This window comes from Varanus komodoensis, unplaced genomic scaffold (genome assembly GCF_004798865.1).
Source record: "Varanus komodoensis strain SLA01 unplaced genomic scaffold, ASM479886v1 scaffold42, whole genome shotgun sequence".
Classification (NCBI taxonomy): domain Eukaryota; kingdom Metazoa; phylum Chordata; class Lepidosauria; order Squamata; family Varanidae; genus Varanus; species Varanus komodoensis.
Window position 1 is genome coordinate 1,266,633 of NW_025335972.1, and position 23,681 is coordinate 1,290,313.

The 23,681-nt window shown below is 45.7% G+C and overlaps 1 protein-coding gene across 5 annotated transcripts; it reads right to left on the reverse strand.

The window, feature by feature from the left end:
- Nucleotides 1-84: 84 nt before the first annotated feature.
- On the reverse strand, nt 85-22,997 carry KDM5C (lysine demethylase 5C). 5 transcript variants are annotated; one of them, XR_006415996.1, is made up of 29 exons: nt 21,949-22,997; nt 19,144-19,221; nt 18,028-18,150; nt 17,548-17,718; nt 17,124-17,258; nt 14,988-15,056; nt 14,441-14,564; nt 14,174-14,355; nt 13,662-13,820; nt 13,307-13,426; nt 12,951-13,109; nt 12,656-12,837; nt 11,500-11,662; nt 11,267-11,386; nt 10,866-11,060; nt 10,593-10,774; nt 9,378-9,502; nt 8,448-8,595; nt 8,046-8,142; nt 7,553-7,911; nt 7,281-7,419; nt 7,004-7,183; nt 6,485-6,625; nt 5,523-6,062; nt 4,788-4,845; nt 4,336-4,535; nt 2,959-3,162; nt 2,621-2,829; nt 85-1,692 (listed from the first exon to the last, which is right to left on the reverse strand). XR_006415996.1 is itself a non-coding variant. In XM_044443392.1 (28 exons), exons 1-28 carry the CDS (start codon nt 22,492-22,494, stop codon nt 2,824-2,826), a joined length of 4,902 nt encoding a protein of 1,633 aa, XP_044299327.1. In that variant the 5' UTR covers nt 22,495-22,997; the 3' UTR covers nt 2,101-2,823. The 5 variants fall into 5 exon arrangements, 4 of the variants coding, with proteins under 4 accessions (XP_044299327.1, XP_044299326.1, XP_044299328.1 ...); XM_044443392.1 differs by lacking the exon at nt 85-1,692 and having other exon boundaries at nt 2,101-2,829; nt 5,523-6,059; XM_044443391.1 differs by lacking the exon at nt 85-1,692 and having other exon boundaries at nt 2,101-2,829.
- Nucleotides 22,998-23,681: the final 684 nt, after the last annotated feature.

The following is a 23,681-nucleotide window of genomic DNA, read 5'->3' on the forward strand; positions in this document are numbered from 1 at the left end:
TGCTGAAACTCAGCAGCAGGCATCAATGCAAACACCAAACCGACAGCAGAGGTTGAAGCTGCTCCAGTATCAGTTTGCCTGAAATGAGTGTGCTTCTGTTCACAAGAGGGAGGATGTGCTCCTGTGCCTTCACAGATGCGAACTCCTTGGGGCACAAGGGAGGGGAACACAATTATCTTACCCCATTATTGCTTGCTTGCTCTCCCTACCCGCCCACATCTTCCTTTCTGGTAACTGACCAAGGAGTGAGAGAAGCCCAGTTTCTATGGGGCCCATCTGAGGTGCTGCCCTCCAGTCACTGGCAGAAGATACATACAGAGAACAAACCAAAGAATTCCATGCTGGGATCAGACCAAACTCCCTCTAATCCAATAATGTTTGACACAGCATATTCTTGAACACCAGATGCCTATCACTTTCAGTAGTCTGATTTGGCACATTTAAGTTCCACTGAGAGCCAGCAGTACTGCCCTCTAGAAAAGCTTTGTGCGGTCACAATTCATCAGGACCCAGGAAGCTGTCTTTTACTGAGTTAGACCACTGGCCCAGCTAGGTCAAGATGGCTGATGCCAGTCCACCATGATGCCATCTAGAAATAGTTCAGGGGCTGGGGCAAGATTATTTCCTAAGCTAGAGATGCCACAGATCAAACTTGGGGCCTGTCGCATGTACAGCAAGTGCTCTGAACTAGGACTCATGTGTGTGAATTCCATAAGCACACATGTTTAATATATACAGCATGAAGCAGTATGCACCTACTGTGGGTGACACTCTTGAAACCTCCCAGGCTGCTTGAGATTGAGCCAACTGGTGTCACCTGCAGAGCCTGGCTGCATACCATTCACTCTAGCCTGTAGTTCAATTCTGAAATGTTACTAACACTGAAGAACAGCTACTGCTTGATTCATTCTATTGTGACTACCCTAATACTATTCTTATTCCTGCTTCTTCCTATTTTGCACCTAGTTATTAAGTTTTCCCATCTGTTATCTTCTTATCCAACCAGTAAGTTTCCTAAAAAATTTTAGTGAGAAACACTATAAAAAAGCATTCAAAAAGTCAGTGACTTTGGCTCATCTCTAGTTCCATATGTGAGATGCAGAATTCTAAGACTGAGGGAAGCCTTTCCCTTAACAGAGCCATGCTGATTCTTCCTTACAAGTTCTTTCCTAGCTAGATTCAACTATTTTTGATTGAATAGAGAAAGAGCTTTGCAATTTCCTTAAAAACAGAAAAGTGGACATTATATTGACCATCTTTCATTTCTCTCCAAATAAGAGAGGTCAATTTTACTGACTGGTTACTTGTTTTGCCTAAGACATCAATTATTTCATATCAAAGAAATTTTGGTGAATGTTATGCAGCCCAGCTGATGTTAATTTTTAGCTTCTTAATCAGTTCTACATCTTTAGCCTTGTCACCTCTGCTCAGCACTGCTTTTCATGCTTGTCAGCCAAGAAATCCTCCAACTCTTTCCAGAATGAAGACTGACACAATCCATTAGGTTCTTTCTCCCTGTCTTTCACTACATGTCTGGATCCTTTTCTGCTTTTGAAGTACTTATAGCATTTGTTTTGATAGCCTTAACAATCTGCTACTCAGGATTCCTTCACTGCTTGTTGTACTGGCAACATATGTATGTTCTGCTGGAGTTTTTGCTCTTCTCTTACTGTAATGATGTGCACTTCACTACTGGAAGGAAAAAACAATTAGGACTCTCTACAGTAACATTAGAGACCTGAAAGAATAATCTCACACTACTAACTTTCACTGTAAAACAAGATAGCAGAACTCAGGATTTCAAGAAGAGAAAGCAGCTAATCAGCACTTCTCATTACTCCACATCAATCTTCCTACATAGTAGGAAGTTACAGGTGAAGTAGCTGGCAATGGATATGTGCATACCTAAGTTTACATGACAACTGTTAACAGCAGCCTGGCTGGTCAGATTGCCCTCGCCCCCAAATCCAAGTAAGTTCATTAACCTCCAAAGTTTAATAATAATAAAAAAATCATAATACAATAAAATAACACACCCCTCCCTACCCCCAACAGCCCACCCTCCTCTGCTGGAGAAAGTAAAAGAAAAAACACTAAAAAGAGAAAGACAAAAGACTTTAGTGTCAGAGCCTGAGGCAGCAGGGGGCCTATGAGACTTGGGAGTGGGATGGTGGGGGTGGAGTAAAGGTTGGAGTGGAACTAGAAGATTTCTTGCCCTTTCCACCACCCTAAAGAACAAAGTGGTTACCCCAATTCCTATAAAACCCAACAGGTACCAGAGGAGGGTAGGGGTGTTTGGGGAGAGCTGCCCCTCTGTCCAACAGGAGGCGCTGTCCCTGTTGTATCCAGGGAATGCTGGTACAAGGAGCAGGGCACTGCCCTCAGGAGGACGCCTGACTCCTTTTACTGCCTTGAAGTGAGGAGCTGAGCATAATCCCAGCACACTCTGCTACCACCCATAAGAGGTCTCTGCAAGGTTCTAGTCCTTACAGCAGAAGGGTGGTGCTTGCTGCTTCTGCCAAAGGGAACAGGTGGGCCCTGCATACTGGTGACCCTGCAATGCCTCCCCCTTCTGAGGTATCAACAATACAAAAGGAGGAAAAAGAAAATGAAATATTACATCATCTGAAAATAGTCTGGTGCAGGGCCAGTGCTGAGTCCTGGTGGTGGTGGGGTAAATTGCAGCCCACACCTATAGGGGCTGGGTGCCCCCCCACTCCCCATGCAGAGTGCTAGTCAAGCCAACAGGGTGACATGGGGCTGCCAGAGTCCCTTGCAGTGCAGTACAGTCCAGGAAAGGGAAATCCAGGCATCTTCTAGCTGTCACAACTGCCAGGGGAGAAGCAGACAATTGCTATTACACACCATTCACTATTTACTGGATTTCTTAGTCATCCAAATGCCTCACAACCCCCCCACCCCGCCGGCATTCTGGGCCCTGGACGGAGACTCACGTACCCCAACTCCATTGTGGCTGCAATCTGTGCCTGTGGCAGGGGGAGCCCCACCCTGGGGCAGTGCTGGGTCTGTCCCCCGGATCTTCTTTGGCTCTAATTCCTCCTTGGGCAAAGGTGGGTAGTCACCACGCTCTGACTTGCGCTTCCGCCGTCGCTCTGAGTCCCGGCCTCGCCCACGGGTGCCACGCCGCTCTGCTTGCTCCAGCTAGGAAGCAACAAGAAATTAGGGACTGAAAAATTCTGTTCTTCCAACACTTACCTGTTTATGCCTTTACATACACAAAGTAATAATTTGGCTTAATTACAGTAAAAACAATACTTTTGTTGCTGTAACAGATGCAAATCCTGCATATTAAGCTTTTATTGAAGATAAAAATATAGCTGACTTTCACTGAAGTTTCTCTGGCCTGAATAATTCTTGTTTTAGTCCTATTCTCATAGTTCACCTTTCCATTTTCTTCAATTACTGGCCACCTCAAGGCTTTATTTAAAAAAAAAAAACCCAGGAATTATGAAAATCCCAAATACTGCATGTGCACACTATACATTGCAACTGTTACCTAAGGGTTTTTTTCCCTTCCTGATGCAGGCAGAATACCATTAGAGGAACTGTCAGCATAGAGCTGGGATGCTGCAGTTCTGTTCGTGTGTAACGTTCCAGAGATTGTAGTAATCACAGTTGATGCAAAAACATCAGGATTCAAGGCTACATCCAAAAGAATCCTCTTGCAATTCATACATTTATGAGTCAAGTGCTTTTGTTCTGCTACTAGCTTATGAATCAACATCCCTAGCTTCACCTATAAAATATGCCTCACTCTTCCCTCACCAAGACCCTTTCACACAGATAATGCAACTCTTGAGTCACATTCATGGGGCATCAAAGCACACAAACTTATCCTATTAATCTGCTTTCAATTTTTTGATTTGTAGATTTGTTCTTTGATGTAAGACTACCAGAAGACTTATCAAGAATGAAAAACTTACTTTTATTCTATTAGTTGTCTTGAACACCATTTTGCAGTAAGGCAAGACACAAATTTAACAAATAAAATGTTAAAACTCTACCTAGATGCTCAGTTCTGTCAGTTTTGAGAGAGTCCTTCAAGAGCTGAGCTGGTTCTAATCAGCACTGAGCTCCAAATAAAGCTACTGATAAAAATGAGAAAATGTCATAGCTGAAAACCTTTCTCCAACATTTGTTATGGAGGGGAAGATGATGCATTCACAGATCACAAAGATGATAAAGGTCTTTCTCTCCCCCCCCCCAACACACATATACACAGAGACAGGGAGGGAGGGAGGGAGGACAAACCAGTTCAGGGTGTCTAGTGATGGTCAGGACAGGCCCCCCCATTTAAAAAAAGTTGCCACTCACATCCAGCAGCTGACGGAATTTGTCCAGCTGGGGGGCAGAAGCAGCCTGAAGCAAGCGCCAAATGCTCTGGCTCTCATCTAGTGTCACCTCCAAAAGGTCTCCCTCCATTAGCAGCTCTTCCAAGGGCAGACGGATGGCATCTGTCAACTCCAGGACGGGGCCCTGCAGCCGCGGCAGGTAAGAGCAGAGCATCTCCAGGTCTGTGAGAGGGGCACAAAGATGACTGAGGGGAAGCAACAGCCAGAAACCCAATCCCTCACCTCAACCACAGATCAGGAACTAATATTTCTATAGAACTGCTGGATCCGGCGCATACCACAGGCATCTATGGGGCTGGGATGTGGACTAAAGAAAGATCCAGTCATCCTTTGTTGTCCCCGAGCACTTTTCAGTCTCTTACCAATGGCAGACTGCTTGGTGTGAACAGTGGAAGGACTTAGCTAGAGCAATACCTGAGGCACAGGAGCTGTTCTTCTCTGGAGTAGCAGAGTCTCCATTCTCCAAGGAAACCTGAGCAAAAGGAGGGAAGACGTGTGAAGAAAGTAATTTCTAAGTCATAAGCATTAAAGAAAAATGGGACAATATAGGTGGTGGCTTGTGGAACAAATGGGTGATGGACTCTGACGTGAGGAATTAGGGTAATGTTTTATACATGCCCAGAGGGCAGGATTGTTCACTGCTGGCAGAGGGGAAGAGGGAATTCAAAAGTATGTTGCAGAGTAGATCCTAATAGGAAAATGCACTAAGGGCCAAGCAGGAAGATGAGCGGTAAGGGGGGAGGGAGTGCGCACACATGTGTGTACCAAAACACCAGTTCTTTGGCTTTTATGAAGACATAATATTCAAAACCACATCTACGATGAAAACAACGGCTGTGGATTTGTCGTCTTATATGCCTCCGCTCTCCTGCATTTTAGCATTTGTGTCAAAGGCAAGTTAAATATTGTTCTGTATCCTCACCCCCCCTTTGCCTTTCATTAACAGCAGCAGAAACCACAGATCCTAAGTCCCAAAGGGAGCAAGCATGACAAATTAATCAAGTATGTACATTTTATTCCCAGCACAGGATGCTGCCATTAAAAAAGCAAATACACAGAGCGCCAAAATCATGCAGATGGTGACGCACTCCCCTTCCATGGGGACTCTCCACACCCTGACACAAAATGCCCATCTGCTCCTGCACTCACCTTGGTCTGTTCATTACAGCTACTCTCCTTGAGGGCACCTGCCTCCTTAGCGGAGTCCCCAGCGAGCCGCTGCCGCAGCACTGCCAAGTGCTCCAAGGCAGCAACTATGTCTGAGGAGGCGAGGAGCTGGCGAGCACGGTCCTGCCACGTAATGGCTCGCTCTGTCAAGCACTGCAGGGCTTCACCCTCTGGGAGCCGCACAGGAAGCTTCTGTAGGGCCACCAGCAGGGCTAGTATAGTCTCCAGGCGGGGCCGGCGAGAGCGCTGGCACAGTGGACAGAGGAACTTTGCTTCCCACTCCCACCATGCTGGAGAGGGTCGAGGGTTGCCCAGGCGGGGCCAAACCACACATGTAGCATGGAACCAGTCCTGACACAGTTCACACTGCAGCATGGCAGGGCTCGGAGGCTGGGAACACACACAGTACTGGCCCCCAGGAGGACTGTGTGTTGACGGCACAGGTTTCTGAGCATTTGACTGGCGTAGGCGCAGGATCCCTGCTTTCTCCTTCTGCTCACCTTCTTTGAAGGCCAGGATCTGCTGGCACAAGGTAAGCAATTGTGATTAGCACAGCTAACAATTAAAATAAATCCATTTCTACCCACCAAGAGTCCAAACCACTCTACCCATCTACAAAGAACAGAAGCCAGTTATTAGCAGAAATCCAGATATGTGATCTATTCTTCTAAATTCTTCTGTATAAATGCACAGATCCTCAATATCAGTCTTCATATTGAGTTGTACCACAATCCTCTTATCTCCAGGCTTTCCTCAAACTTTGTAACTGAATATGGCCCTCAGCAATACAAGCATTGCTAAAAATTAACCAAAGAAGTATTTCAGTCCAAGAGAAACAGTCCTGCTAAACAACACTGATCTGCAACTAGCCCCCAACACTGAAAAAATAGGCCCTGCACCCCCCCCACCCCATCACACACATCCCTTCCTAACTGGCCACTCACAACGGAGCCAGGATCCCTGAGGTCTTGTGCTGAGAGGCCCAGGCTCTCTGTGTCAGATTTGTAAAGGCCAGGCTCCTTCTCCCGTTGCCACTTGGTGCGTTTGACACTGTCTGAGTCAGCATCGGCACATGGGCATAGCACCTGGAAGAGAGAGAGAGGAAGGGATTAAGCATTAGGCTCAGAGGTAAAGCCCTAGCCCAGTCTTCCACAACCTGGCACTCCTCATATGTGTTCGAATACAACTTCTGACATCCTCCAGTCAGCCTGGAGGGCACCAGTCTAGGGAAGGCTGCCCTAGGTTGCAATATATTATTAGACTTATAGTCCGCCTTTTTTCTTACAAAGAACTCAAGGTGGCTTACGTAATACCCTTCCTCCTGCTCTCAATCTTATCCCCACAACAATAAGCCTATGAGGTAGGTTGGGGTGTGTGGCTCCATGACTGACTCCCAGTCCCACACTCTTTAACTGCTACACCCCACCGCCATTCCTCTCATAAACACACAAAGCACCACGAACCTCAAGCAATGTATAACAGGAGTTCTTTTTGAGGAAGGTCTTGGAGGCCTTTTCCCGCCAGGAATGTGCTGTTGCCACTTGTACCTCTAAATGACGCAGCTCCTCCAGACGCACAGGCAAATCCCTACCCACAGCCACAAGCCCCTCCAGGTCATCCAGGCAGGGATAATGGTCCCCATTCTGTGAAGAGGAGGCAGCACAGACACATACTGGAGTATTCTGGAGCCTCACCAAAAGCCCATGCTAAATTACCCATGTCCTCAGGGTTTCAGCACACCTGGATCTCCTCCACATCGGCAATCCAAGCCTGTGCCTTGGCGAGCGCCTCCTTGAGTGACAGGATGTTGGGCAGATGCACTGGGATGTTCTCTGCCTCTTTAATGATGGCCTCCAGTGTAGCAGGTGGGTGCTTCTGCCTGTGAGTGATGGCAGAGGACTTTCACAAGTACATTCCAGCACTCTCCCCAACGTGCTCATCAGCTCTGTTAAAATGACCCCGCCCCCCACAAAGGGCTGTGAACACCCAGCTACCTTTGCCCCAAAGCTCACCTGGCTTCCAGGCACATTTGGGCCTTTTCCTCCCAACGCTGAGCAATGGTGAGTAACTCCTGCAACTCAGCCATCGCCTTGTCCACAGCAGGGCTACGGGCTACACCACAGCCAGAGGTGATGAGTGCCCTCATGACAGAAAGAGTGACCTTGTCCTGGGGTGAACGCAAAGTCTGCTTGACCTCCTCCAGCCAGACTGCCTGTTGCACCTGCCTCTCCAGCAGTTCCATCTCTGGCACCTCCACCCCAAGCCGTGTACCCTGGGCCAGCAACTTGTGCAGCTCCGGGGAATTGCTTGGGAGATCCTGCAGGGCTTCCTGTACCTCTGTTTGGAAGGCCTCCACCTTCTCCAACACTCCCTAGAAGGCGATATGTGTCAAGTCAGAGCCAGATCCCTCCTACAGCCCATCCTCCTAATTTAAATATGACACCAATTCAGTCTTTTCCAGCACCCTGAGCAATGGCCAAAGGACACAGCACACCACCTACCCACCTGGACCTCCTTTATCTGGTGCATGACGCAGGGCAAGTTGCTCATTTGCTCTAAGAAGGCACGCAATTCTTCCAGTGTCATGTGGACTGACGGCTCCCTAAAAAGCAAGCAGGAGAAATGGTGGGATCAACTTAGCAGCTGCCTGGAAGTCGTTCTGAGAACATCTACTGCGCAGGAAATACCAGGTGCAGGCAAAGGATTATATGCAGCCTCCTGATCAAAGCCATTTACTTAAAGCAGGGAAAAGCTTCCCTGAAAAAGATGATTGCTTAGAAAGCAAAGGGTGGATGGAGGCCCTTTGAAAGAGCTGACTAGATGGATTAAGCTAGATGAAAGGCTAGGACACCCTAACTTGGTCATGCTGTTCTACATAATGAACACGTATGTGCAGTCTCCACTCACCCAGTTTCTTGGTTGCTTATTAGTCCCAGAGCCTCCGAGACACACTTCTCAGCTTCACTCAAACAACTTTTGAGCCGATGAAGCAGCTCATTCTCAGGGAACTTCCTCTCACGTGCTTCTGACTCCAGGGCACGCAATTCCTCCAAGGCTGCAAATGCAGACACCCCCATTATACTTCAAAGCACTTGCTCCCCCGGGAGAACACCCATGAAAGGCTTCCAAAGATCCCAGGACTCTGGCCTTTCCAGGAAAGGGATGACAAGTACCAGATCCCCAGTTACTCCCTCTCACTCCCCCAATTCTGAGCTCTCTGACTCTCTGGTCTTACCAATGGAACAGACAACAACTTTGCAACCACCTGCCAGCCAGGTGCTAGCAGTGGGATAGGGCCACACCCTTGGAAGGGTGGGTGATGGCATGATGCACCAGCCTTGCCCATTCCACTGCTTCCAGCATCAGGGAGCATAAGGGATAAGCCAAGCACCATTCAAGCCATCTGCCTAGAAATGCTCAGCTGCAGTCAGCTTCACTCCTTGCATACCTTCTATCAGGGCGAGTGATACACTGAGCAACCTACATGGACTCAAGGCTCAGTCAAAAGTCCTCCCATCACACATACTATTCATCTGCCCCTCACAACTGAGGCAAGGGCTCAAGTGCTTCATAATCTGGACCTTTCTGACTGCTGCCCTACACCACCAACTTATTCCATCTACTCCTTTTCCTCTTATATTTCTTTACATAGGAAAATCCAAACAGTATCAAAGGATGTGCACTTGCTAGTCACTGGGGCTTGAGCAAATCTGGTGGCAAAAACCTGAGCTGCGAGGACACACAGGAATTTCCCCACCAGGAGGGAAAGACAGATCTCATTACTTTGAACACTCTGGTGCTTCAGAATTAAACAAACCCGGGCATATGGCCACTTACTTCTCTTGCGTCCATCTTCCACTTCCAAAGCGATTCGAACCTTGTTGGCCCACGTGTCAAAGCACTCTGCTCTGACCTTCAATTTGTGCAACATGGCTGGGAGCTCATCCAAGGTGTAGCGATACCTGAATAAGGGAGAAGCAGCAAAGAAGGGATCAGTCCAAGCCCCATCAGAGCAGAGCCTACACAAGCTCGCCTGTCCACCCTTTAATCTAATCCAGTACAGGAGTTATAGTCCCTCTCAATCTCGCATGATTTTTTAAAAAAGAACACATTTTGAGTACAAAAGCCACCTATAACTTTTTTTAAAAAAAACAGAAGATCTCCCTGATTCTCTCATTAAGCCGAAGCCACACCTGCAGCAGTGCTATCCTTTAATGATTTCTCTGACCATCACTCCAACTCCCACACACCAGGCTGAGATGAGAGCCAGGCAAAGAGATGCCACTATCCTGCAAAGCCTTCAGCATATTCCCCTAGTGCCCTCACCTCCCAGGATGTACACCAACCCAAGCATTTGAGCTGTGATGCCAAACTGCAGATATAGCAATCACTGGAGGACACAACTATCCTTAGAACAGCTGCGACTGTAACCAGTATGGCTGCTGGGCAGATTTGCATTCATGTCAATGTTATGTCTGACAGAGGTGCCATTTTCACCAATAAGAAACATCAGCCCAATAATGCTCGGGAGTGAAACACTTGGCATTGACCGACTTCAAACTCAGAAGTTTTGCTTTCTTTTTCAATGTGGGCCCCTCCCAACCAGCACCAATCTGCCCCGCATCTATGTGTAGAGTTTCTACACAGTCATACACCTACAGCCTTTGGTTGTGTGCCAGTATCTATGACTGGGGTACTAATGAGCATCAGAAGAAGGGAAGTGGGAAGGTTAATGGGAGGAAGGATGAACTTCTCTCTTCCTCGAATGTTGCTCTCCCACTGCACATGCTTGTCCCCCATTCTGCATGCCCAGGGACATCCATCCAAAGTATGACAAGCACTAACTTAAACACTTCAAAATGACACTAAGATAATCTTTAACAGTTTGGTCAAATTAAAAAGTCATGTTGGAAGCATATTCAGACTACTACAATACTCCCAACATGTGGCAAACAGATGCAGGTCTGAGGACACAAAGAAGGGGGCTATATGAAGTGGGAGGCAAGTTTTCAGTCCCTAGAGAGAAGACTCAGTCTGCTTCTTTCTACCCACCTGAGGTACTGCCTACTGCTGGGGCACTTGCAGAGGTCATTGATGTGGTAGAGGCAGACAAGACAATCTGGACAATCATAGCATGCCAGTGCAGACAGGAAGCAGGTTGTCTTGCATTTGTCACACTGGCGCTCATCATCTGGAAGCAGCTCAAAGGCCTCCCGTTCTGCCTCTGTGATACCCTGGGATGTGGAGGAGGAACATGCATGAAATGACTGGCCATCCACAACTAGCCCTCCCATTCCATGGGGCCCACAGACACCATAAACTCACCTTGTCAAGGAGAGCCTTGCGCAATTTGCGCTCTTCTTGTACTAAGATAAACATCTCCTTATGCACAGCAGCTGCTAAATTCAGGTCCAGCTTCTCAGGGCAAGCAGCCATCTTGCAGATAAGCTCTTCATGAGAAAAGACACAGTAGCGGCGAAGGCGGCGGTAGTGCTCAATGCACTGGCGACCAGCTGGCAACTGAACAGGAAGTACAGAAAGAGAAAAGTAGAGAAAAAGCTTACTTTCAAATAGAACTGAAGATTTTTGACTCCCAAGAGTATCAGGTGTACCACACCTCAGAACCAGATTTACCACTCTCTAGTTCTTCTTTGACAGTTCACTGTTCTCTTCTCTACAACAAATAGGGTAACACATGTAGAGACCTTGGCTGACACCAAACTCACCCAATCAGCAGTGCAGAAGTTGACTGCTTCAGCAAAATTATAACCCTGGTTGAAACCACTGTGATAGGCTCTAGGGAAGGTAATAACAAACTCTCCAGCACACTGATTGGTCCGGACAACCTACAGAAGTAAAAGGTGAGGAGAACAGTGATTATGGCTGAAGCGCAGCAAGAAAGAACATGAACATGAACATGAGCACAAGCACAAACACAACACACACACACAGGACTCACTGGGACCCCGTGAGCCATAAGTGTGTTGGGGTTCATGAGCGTCACCAACTGGTGCAACAGATCTGGCTGGCTTTCAAACAATTCTGGGGTTAGTTTCTTCATGACTTCTTCCAGATGTTCAGCTGCAAAAGATGGGACCCCATACCAGGTCTTCGGCTCACCCCTAGCAAAAAGAAAAGCTAGTCAGGAAATGCTACCTTCAACTATCCCTAGAATTCTGCAGAGAGTAGTCCAGGCACCCATTGATCCAGCCTCTGCATCCTTCCTTCCATCACCCCAGTATGGTACACATCACCAAAGCACAGAAGGCAGGTCTATGAATGTAAGAGCAGTTAGGCCTTTGGCCCGCCAAGCAGATCTAGCTCAACATTTTGTTCCCACAATCACCTCTAGAAAGCTCCAAAACAGGATGTAACCACAATGGCACCCATCCACTCGTGCTTCCCAGCACCTGATATTCAGAGGCATACTGCCTTCTGTTCTGGTGATAATACATAAAGCCACTAAAAGCTTATGTAAGCTTGACTAAAAGCCACTCATAGCCTTAATTAACCCCAAGAAATATACAGATGTGGTCATTCAGACACAAATATGATTACTCAGGGTGTAATCCAATGCACATTTAGGAGAAAAAAAGTCTCACAACTCCCAGTATGGTCCAGCCAGCAGGATTAAGCTTGAGAAATGTTAAGAGTTGTAGGGTTTTTCTTGAAACATGCACAGAATTGCAACTGAGATCTTCATCTAACTTTTTGACCATTTTTTCTCCCAAAACAGCTTACAAAAAGTTGAAAGCTTTGAAGGAGAGTGTGAATGAATTGAGCAAAGGATAGAAAGTCATCACAGAAGCAAGCAAGACTTTTTCTGAACACTGCTTTAACATTAAAACAATGTAGGCTTCTTCATATTAGCCATTCTTTTGATACCCCTCTTAAAATTTATACAAAGTGCCATGAAAAACCATACCTCTGTCCACCTGCTTTTCCTTTCAGTTCTCTTTCTGCTTAGATTTCTTAAATATTTTTAAGATTTTCTTACACTCCTGGGTGTACTACTTGTAATAATGACTGCCTTATTTCCACCTGGTGGGCCTTAAGTGTGAAAACATTTGAGAACCTAGACAGCAGGCCTGTCCCATTTCCCTTCCCATGCTCACCAGTGGAGGTAGTTTATTGAGTAACTCCAATGATCCTCGATGTGCCAGCAGAAGGCAGAAAACACCATGCCCACATAGAGCCATGGTACCTTCATGCCTGAAATATCAGCATTGATGTGGCATAGCACTGACTGCTTCAGTACTGGCATCACGTTGAGGTTCCAGCCACTGACAGCATACTCCTGCAATTACAAGCAAGGGGCTGAAAAAGAGGATGGAGCTAGCGATAAAGATTCAGCTGCAAGTTGTGAGGAGCAAGAGGAGGAGAGCAACTGCCCTTCAACAGGGCACACACCTCTTCCTCTGGAGAGAGCTGCCTCTTGCCATCGTTGATGGGGAAGCCACTTCCAAATTCCTTGGAATGGATGTCAGCCCCGTACTCCACTGTCACATCCTCTTCAATACTGTTTACCAAGCGCCAGAACTCCTTTTCCACCAGCTCTGTTGGCACCATCTGGGAAAGCAAGCAAGCAAGCAAATTAGGAATTTAAACCTTTCACTCTTCACTTTCTGGAATCTTGCACGATAGCATCTGCCAAAAAAAGGACACAGCATCCCTTGCTTTTGGCATCCCCCAGACTATACTGCCTTCTCTTAAGTAGTTTGGATACCAGTAGTCCATGAGCTGGCACTGTGGGTGCTTGGACTCACATGTACAGGCATGTTGAAATAGTCAGCCTTGAAAGAATCTGCCATCTCCCCAAAGCTCTGTAGTGTGTACTCCCGAGTGGCCTGCTCAAAGCCGAAAGCTTCTGGGGGGCGCTTGCATTCCTGTGGAAGATCAAAGACAGGGAAATAGGTGAAAGAAGTCATGAAGAAGAGGTTACTCTTTGCCATCCATCCCAAATCATAAATCAGACCTGCCTTATGCCCCTGAACCATTTACATGTCAAGAACTCAATCTAAACCAGGAGCCATCACATATAACTATAGGCCAAACATAAAATGTCAAGTCAGGAAAGCATGTTATTGGGCTTGGGGTCAGGAGCAGGCCAGGACCTCTTACCGCCATGACGCATTTGGGACACCTCCAGACTCCTTTTGGAATCTCAGGCAAAGGTGGTAAGAGACAAAAAATGTGGTAGTTGTCATCGCAGCCATCACATAACAGCAGCTTGTCATCCTCGTCTCCCCGTGCACATATCCGACATACATAAGACTCAATCTGGAAGAAAACAAAAAGCACATTCTAAACACTGTCATTCTGTTCATTCTAGCCTGTGATGCTCAACTGACAGCAGCCAGCAGTGAGTGAAGAAGATACTACAGGGCAGCTATGAACAGTACAGCCATCATTTTCTTCATCTGTCTATTCAAGCCCTTAGGAGGGTTATGGATGCCATGAGCCTCAGGTTGTAACTCCCAGCAACCAGTCTCTGTTGACCAATCTGGTACTACCAAGGACAGGGAAGGAAGGGATCTTGCAACTTGGAGCAAGTAAAAGGAAGTAAAAATCTGAATACTTTCCCCGCAACAACATAAAACTTCTAGCAGAGGCAGAGTGGCAATTCTACTTACAAACTGAGTGTTGTGGTTGCGACGCAGGCGCATTGTCATCTTGGTGCAAGGTTCTGGGCTGTGCCTCAGTTCCTCTTTCATATTTGCATAGCCTCGGGGTGAGGTGGGCTCCAGCTTAGTCTCTGGAACAGGGGTCTCTTCTTTCACTATCACTGTTGGAGGGCACTCCGGCATTTCCTTGTCTATATTAGGGAGAAATAAACTTAGAACAGAGGAGGCTGAGTTCTCCTCTGGCTCCCAATTGTAGGGCTAGTCCACCGTTCCCACCTTTCTTGCGCATGTTCTTGTCCTTGGCCACAAGGCCCAGACCCAGCATTTTGGGACCAGCACCATAAATCTGCAGTTTCTTCAGCTCTGGATTCTTTTCAATATCTTCCTCTGTTGGCTCCGGCTGCAAGAAAAGCATAGTTAGAAAGGAATAGCGGTGTGAGGCTAGCTGTCTTAAACTGTGACCCAGAAACTTTCAGAAAGTAGCAGCACAGGAAAAGCAATAGCAGAATACAGTCCAGGGTGGAGAGAAGAAAGAATTGTTGCAAAAGACTGAAGTAATGCTAGGACAGTGCAGAGCTGTGACTGAGCTCCTGTGGAAGAAAACTCATCTTGCAGTGGAACAGAATTCTGAGCAAGATACATCCCAAAATGGGAACATGCCCAGAATGTACTGCAAACTCAAGTGAAGCAGTGTATATTCGGACAATTATCTTTTTAGGCCAAATCTCCTGTTCCATGTAGCCCATGGACTTCTAACCATGAAGCAGGGCAAGTCAACAGAGCAAGAGAGAGGCAGGAGAGGTGGACAGAACAGGAACAGTACCCATGCTCGAGGCGCTTGCTCGGGTAACAGAGCTGTGGCATTGGCAGGTTCAGGGCACAAGTCGGATTCCTGCAGGAGGGCGACAAAATGTGTGGGGATTGGGGATCAACAGGGCTCTAGGAACTTTTATGAGGGCATCAGCAAGGGAAACCAGGGGGAGCAGGGGGACTATCAGTATGGAATGAAGGAGGTGACTACTTAGTCTACCACTCCTTTATCTAAACATAAGTGTAAAAAAATTAACATGTAAGCCAGCAAATGGAATCACCAGGGAGGAAGTGGGTTTTACTGTTTTTGGGAATTCTTCAATCATTTAAAGGTAGTGGCAGGGTGGTTTAGAAATCACAACAGGCTCTTAGCTCCCATTTCACAGAAGTAGCACAGAAACAAGAGGAGAGCCAGTCAGAAACAAAGAAAATCTTTTTAAAAAGAACCCTAAAATCTTAATTTTTATTCTCTCTGCTCTAAATTTAGTCAAGGTCACTTAATACACATGTATTAATCTATTCATGCACTTGTAATCAGTGCTGTCACACTCACTTTCTCAATCTGGTGAAAATGGAAGAAGATGGAATTCTAACCAATCTTTTAATAAAAGCATTTGTAGGGATTCTAGTCCATAAGCATGATTATGAATATATAATTTTCATGCCAAGGATTTAATTTTGTGCTCTTATTTTTCTAGTGATGAGCAAAACCACAAAAGATTCTGGCTTACTGCACTCTCTTTTATAATCAGATTCACCTTCCAATATACTACTGGAAATGAAATCTAGGAAACAAAATTACACACACACACATAGTCACCAGACTCATTTCCATACTAATCCCATGTTTATTAAACCCTAAATCAGGGGTAGACAACTTTGGAAGGTCCAGATGGCGTTTTCTCTCTCAGGAATCTCACTCTTGCAGTAGGCAACAGTCTGTCAGGTATTAAAAACGTGAATAAAAATGGCATCCAAAGCACTACTGAGTGCCCAAAAGGTCAAATGCACGCTAAATTTGGCACACCTACGACTCTGTAGTCACTACAGATCTGTAAGAGATCCAAATCTAATATGTAAACAACCTAGATTTGACCTTTTGACATACTGTAGTGTTCTAAACATTACTTGAGAAAAGATACTGAAAGCTCTTTTCCAGAGTAGATAGCCAGGAGGGGATATGGCTTGCAGGTATGCCCTCAATAGTATGAGTCCAAGCTACTTGAAAAAAATCTCTTCCTCCAGCTTGGTCCTGCTCACATAATCAGATCTGGCAAGAAGTTTTTCTGCATTTCATCACTGTCTGAAATATGATTGGCAGCTACACAAGCCAGTATTCTCTTCATCATGGTGCCCAGATTCTAGAAAGCTCCTCTCTGGGTGACTCTTCTAGCCCTTCTCTTGAACTGGAGCTAGGCCTCTCTATTTAAGATGGCCTGCAGTTTTGAATAATCTGTACCTCAAAATTATTGTGCCTTTTTAGTTTTTTCCAGACCATACTGTTAGTTTCCTTGATCTTTTATTGTACTTTTATTTTATTGTATGCCTCTTTGAAGGCACCTACTATAAAGTAGTCTATATATGTGAATTAATTAATAAGTACATGCCTACTCTCAAAAATGCTGTAATCAGATTCAGTATCCCCCACCACCAAACTGGTCCAAAGCCAACAACTTGATTTTTGATCCCTTTAAAAAACACTCCCCCCACTGCTGAGTGAGTCCACTCATCTACATCCCAACTAAGTTTTGGTGGCTCACAGCAGACCTATGAGGTTTCAAGCTAAGTTGCTAGCCTATAAAGATTAAATACACAGAAGATGAGTCAACATCTATTGCACAGAAACAGGCTCTATAGGCTGGAGGCTCTCCTACAACTTGATTTAATCACTGATCTTGTTCCTCCTCAAAATAATTGGATGCTTTGTCTCAGAGCAGTAAAAAAGAAACTGATAAATACTTATAGCCTTCAAAGACCCAGGAAGACATAGCTATTTTGTGTGGGAAGGATACACTCTAGGAGGCCTGGAAGGAAATAAGGCTTTCTGCCAAGCTGAGGAGCGGGTGTGTGCTAGAGCCCTGAGAGTTATGGACTTGCCCAACCCAGATCAAAAATTGTAATTAGGGATGGAGTTATGTGTTATACTCACCTCCTGCTGCAGACGTTTGGCCCGACGCCCATAACTGTTGAACTTGGAAGGCTGCACTGATTGGCGCAATGGGATGCTGTGTGGCTTATACTCCTTGTCCTTCTCCTCATTGTCAAACGGGTGGGTATTGCATTGCTGGTGGAGGAAGAAGCATTAAGACCAGGCAAACCTCCTCTGTCCCCAGCCGATGACTAGGGATCACAAAGAGCCTGGTTACATGTTCCCTGCCTTGCTCTAGCTGGTGGAGACATAACCCATTATGGATGCCTCCTACCACCACACAGAGAAAACATGGCATCTTTGTACAGGAAACAAAACCCAAGGGGGGGAGGTGTTCAGGAGGTCTGAGCTTTCCTGTGCATATCTAGAATAACCAAGAAGGAAATGGAAAGTGAAACAAAGTCTTAAATGACTCAATACTCACCACCAGATTGGCACCAGACTGGTACATTTCATAAGGATAGATAATGCGCTCATAGTGAGAACGAAGGAGAGAGCCAATGTTCTTTCCTGATGGGTAGGAAAGGCGTTGGGCCACTCGTGCCCACCGACGATCCTTGCAGATGGCTTCATATCCACCTTCCTCCATCACAATCTGGACAAGAATATTGAGAAATAATTTTCTCCAGCTCAGCTAATATCATGCAATCATCTCACACACACATATCTCAAGATACTAACCCAAAAGAATACCTGGATCTTCCTGTCTCCATCTTCAAATAATAACCACAATTCCCTTCATTTCTAGCAGTGTGTTTCAGGTGTAATCAGTAACCCATAAGAGGCTTTTCTGATCTTTACCAACACCAGTAACAAAACTCATCAGTTCTACCTCCCCTTCCCAAACTTACTTTAAATGTTAGCTCCCATCTGTCTCTTCAAGAAAAATCTAATTCCAACTTACTTTGCTCAGGCTGTATAAATCAAGGATTCGCCTCTCTACATTGGGGATTTTCAGAGCAGAGCCTTGGATTTCCCAGAACTTTGCAATCTGATCTAAATAGTTCAGCTTCACCCTGGTCTGTGCCTGGTGATGGGGAGATAACAAACTGAAATCAGTTTCTTTCACATCAGTAACTTTCAACAAAACTTTTCAAATAATCTTATCTTTCAGCCACCAACTGTTGCTCTCCAGCTTGTTGTAGCATGCTGGGATTCAGTCAGTTTTGACCATGAAAAACACAGTATGCACACACACTGAAATGGTTTGGAACTGTTTTTTGATTTGGTGTACCAGCCACAAAACAGAGAAGATTTCTTTTAAGAAAAGGTCTTCTTCTGAACTCCTGTCTGACTCAGAGCTCTGATAACATGTTTTTGTTTGAAAATCAGAATTTTTAAAGAAATGACGTGGCCATTCTACAATACAGAAACTGGACACACCAAGATAAGATCACTCTTGTGATCACCAAATTACAGCACAGTCTTCAAATACCTTATCTAGCTATCTTATGAAAGCAAATCACTTGGAAAGTACAAGAAAAAGAGAATGATACTTGAACAGTGAACTCAAAACAAGGTTCTTAACAATAAATCACATGAAAGCACGTAAGAGAGTGTGCGTACATTTCTATATTATGAGAGAATACATATAAATATGAACTATAAAAACAGAAATGCTGAAATATATAATATACAAGAATATCCTGATAACATATAGTATTAAGCTGGACTCCAAAGCAGCATCAGGCTCTTAATAACCTGACCCTTTTCTTATTGTTTTTGCAATGTAGACAATTACAACTTGACAAAGTACCATGAAAACAAATTATGAAAAATTATTGTATACTTTGAAATCCTGTGTATGAGTGTTTGAATATATGTATTATTTATTGAAAGGGTTCCACTCATCTTTTCTGGTATTAAAAATGCTCCACCTTTGGTGTAAAGCCTTGTTTACCATTTCTTTTGTGGAAAGGTAAGGTATAAATTGAAATAAATGTATTCAGCCTTTCAGCCCTACTAGAAAAGTGGACAACGCTGTATCATATTTCCATATCTCCATACCTTCAAGACTTACCTCCAATTCATTAAGCCTCTGTATCCGTGGAGTAAACCGGAAGTTATCCACTTCCACAGCAAAAGGAGGCTGCCAGTCCTGAAGAATAGGTGAAAAGGTCATACAGTTAGGATCCCAATTATCTGTATGTGTACAAGTCTGTTAACTACCACCACAGAGCAAGATATTTTGTCCAGAACACCCACAGTGGAGCAAAAATAACTATACACCTAGAATTCAGAAAGCAGGGCCTCACATGATCCCAATTCAATTTTCCAGCTTGGAGTGAATAATATAAGTGTAGGTTAAAATGAGAGACCCTTAGTTTAGCAATGGAATAGTCTTCTTTAATATACAAGAGACAGAGCTCAAGCAGGGATAAAGCTGACATTTGAAAGAGACCTAGCTTTATGCATGGATGCCTCCTAGTGAAGCATGAACACATTAGGCACTATAAAGCAGGTGCTGTGTGTCTTTGCCTTGACCATTTATACACAGGGAACTTGACAGAAACAGAGGACATCAGTGCCTCTTTAACCAGTCCACAAATATTCTTCCCTAAGGCATCGGACATATAGGAACTACTCTCCTGATGCCAAAGCACAGATGCAGAGCTTCAAGGGTGGGGCAACTGCTTATCGTCATAAGCTGCTGGGGACAGAAAGACAAGGGAAGGACTGTGAAAGGGGGTGTGTGAGTGGGGAAGAGATTCAAGGCCTCATAACAAAAGCTTATTCGAAGTGGGTCAATTGATGGTTACATATTTTAATTTCTCAAGGCAGGAGCTACAAACAGGATCCTCTCCTCTCTGCTGTACAAACCACATGAATACATGTCATTTCTTGTAGTATTAAAGAAAAATATTTTAATATGTGTAGTAGCAAAAAGAAATAGTTTATTGATTACTGTTTGTATGATTAAACTGCATAAGAATTTGAGGCAGATTAAGATGGAGTTATTACTGGCTTAATTGTGAAATATTTTATCACACTGCTGATTTCCATATCAAAGCATCTGACTGAGAAGTAAAGATGACAGATTTACAATGCTGTAATTTTTTCTAAATGCATATTAGCAAACTCAGCTCACAAATCACAATGGTAAAGAAGGTCAAACAGCAATACTGCCTAACCTTTTCAAAACCTACAAATGGGATGGCAAAAATCAAACACTCATAACAAATCAACTCTTAGAACCCCTGTCCAGTATCACATGAGCAGAAAGACCAGTTCCCACCCTCCAAAATGAATTAAAGAGCAGAAACTATCACTCTGGGCTGTACTGACTGAAGTATATATTCTTACATAAACAAACAAAGGAGATACAGCTTAACAATTCCTAACAATGCCTACCACTTCACTTTCACAAAACTACTTACTGTGATGAACCAACAAACAAGAATTGGCAGCCTGCAACTCTGAGATAAATCACATCAGGTGGGTTAGAAAGTAGGATGGAAGGCTGAAACCTGCTCCAACAGCTTCTGTAAAGCTGAAGTAGAAATGGGGTTTGGCAATACCTTCCCCTCTAGACATACCTACTTCAGCATCTCCTGCTCTCTGGTCCTATAGAAGCATCAACTCTCCAGGTTATGCCTTATGAGGAGCAAACTCTCATCAGAGAAAACAAATTGCTCCAATACTTTCTAGTCTTCAACTTTCCTTCTGTTACTTTACAGACAAAGGCTCTGCCACTGGCAGCCATACTGGACATGTCAATATTATTGTGTGTGCCCAGAAACAGAATTTAATGACATTTGTCTCTGGCTTTACATTTACTATTATGATCAGGTCCCCAGCAGGAAGAAAATACAGTAAACTTAAACACAGAAATAAATGGAACATATTTACACTCATCTGTGCAATTATATATTTACTACAGATGCTGCTGCAGTTTTACTTTACAATTGAGGCCCAAGTATCAAAAATTAGAATTCATGAGGCATCATGACATAGGGGACAATATCATGAAGTAATAAAAAGATGGGATGACCCAACCTACAACTTTTCTAACCACAAACCAGCTCTTCAAAATGAGAGTAGTTACATCCAAACACAGATACTATTACTATTGACATAGTCAACCCATCTTCCCATGCAGGGAATGTAACCTGGAAATGTTGGTTTCAACAATTAAAAGATACATTCATGCCTCTTTCAAGCCTACTGACACAGTTCCTGTATCGGCGCCTGTCATATGTAGACAGAAAATCAATCTTTCTCAAGTCAAAGCTCATCACACTCAAATACACCACATCCTGTCATTGATGATGCAAGTGATGTTTTGGGACAACAGCAAACTACTCAACATCCAAGTAGTACAATGTGTGCAACATCTATAAATATTACTAATACATTCCACCATCACACAGAGACAAGTATCCCAGTAGCCAAATGAAGTATGTATGGAGGGCCCAAATCTTTCAATCCCATCAACCTCATACATCTTCCAGCAGGCTCTTTCAATTCCCATGACTATCCACAAATATTTATTTCCATTCCATATCCCTCCCAAAGACATGGCAAACCCTGTTTCACCCAGAACTCTCAGTCTCCAGAAACACAGCCTCACAGGGACTCTTTGCTATCCAAAGACATACCAATTCAGCTTCATAAACTACTCCAATATAATCACCACACAAGCTACTCTACAGGCTCATGAGTATGGACACCAATCCCAATGAGTATCATCCCCTCCAATCACCTGTGTCACTCAGAGAGAACCTACTAACCTAATTCCACATGGGCACTGACAAGCACAGGACACCCCCAAAATTGGGAAAATCCCCAGCCGTCATGCCATCCTGCCCATTCACCCCATACTTACAGCAGGCGGGCGGATCTTGCAGATACCACTCTTTTCTGCAATAGGCCGAATCTTGGCAATGTAACCTAGTGGATCGCTGAATTCGGCCCAACTAGGCTCAAACACTGGACACTCGGGAGGCGGCAAAAAATCCTCAGGGGGCAGCAAGGGGTCAGGCTCCCCAGCCCAGGGCAGTCCACGGTCCACCCATTCTCCTTGCTCTGCCCCCCACAAACTCCGGTCTGTCAAGTCTGAGACTCTAGGAGACCGAAGAGCTCGTTCACCCCGAGGAGTTCCCTCGATCTGCTCACTCTTGTCACTCCGGGGAGCCCGCTCACCCTTGGCACTTCGCTCTCCCTTCTCTGTCTTGCAGCTACGCTCCCCCCAATCCCCATGTTCCCCTCTCTCACCTGAAGGGCCTCTCTCCCCCCTCGAGCTCCGGACCCCACGATCTCCCTTTTCCCCACGGCCCCCCCAGTCTCCCTGGTCCCCAGGGGGGCCATTTTCCGCCCAGGCCCCTTGGTCTCCTCCTTCGCTCTGCTCCCCTTGCTCCTCCCTGGACTCCATACCCCCCACCCGCTCCTTCCTCTCTGGGGGGCCCCTCAGGGGGCCATGGCCGGCCCCTCCCCCTCACTTGATCTGCAGGCCTGACGGGCGGGGGTGACTAGGCCACTCAGCCGTAACTGCTCTCCTTCGTCCCGGTTCCCACTGGCCTCGCTCCCGCCTCCTCTCAGAGGTCTCCCCGACGCCTCACGCGGCCCAGTGTGACTCCTATCATCCACCCTCCCTGGACTCAGGGCCTGCCGGGTCCCCTCGGCCTGGCAGACACCGCCATCTTGGACTTTCTCAATACCATCCACTGAGGCTGCTCCATCAACAACAAAGCGTCTCCCTCCGCCAGCCTCCTCAGGTGTAAAAGGTGCCTACTCCAAGCGTCATCGCACTCCCTTAGAAACACCTTTCCGAGGCAGGAATCTCATTTAGGAGCTTCACGCAAGGGCTCTGGTAGAGGCCGGAAGCTCCAAAGGCAAAAGAAAGCCGAAGAAAAAGTCCCCAGAGCCAAGGCGGAAGGATTCAAGCAGCAAGGGAATGTGGTTGCTGGAACTCCTTGCGCACGTTTAAAGGGCTGCATCGCGCCTGCGCCAGAGGACAGAAAACAGGAAGAGGGGGAGGAGGATTAGGAGTGGGCGGGATTTAATGGTAGTTCCGCCTCTTCAGAGGCAGAACAGTAGGAGTGGAACAGCTGCTGGTCGGGTTCGCTTGAGTTCAGTTTTTTCCAGCAGACTCATTGGTTCCCTCGCGTTACTAAACCGCTGTTAGATAAAGATTACCCTATTCTGCCTATTATTTGTGTGTATGGGATCTCTTCATGAACAGGGCCAAGGCCAAATTTTGGGGCCTAATTCTTTGCAATCTAGGGCTCAATATAACTTGGCCCATCTATTGTTGTTGTTGTTAGTCATGAAGTCATGTCCGACCCATCGCGACCCCATGGACAACATTCCTCCAGGCCTTCCTGTCCTCCACCATCCCCCGGAGTCCACTTAAGCTCACACAACTGCTTCAAGGACTCCATCTAGCCACCTCATTCTCTGCCGTCCCCTTCTTCTGCCATCTATTGTTCCCAGCATTAGGCTCTTCTCCAGGGAGTCCTTCCTTCTGATTAGGTGGCCAAAGTATTTGAGTTTCATCTTCACTATCTGGCCTTCTAAAGAGCAGTCAGGGTTGATCTCCTCTAGGACTGACCGGTTTGA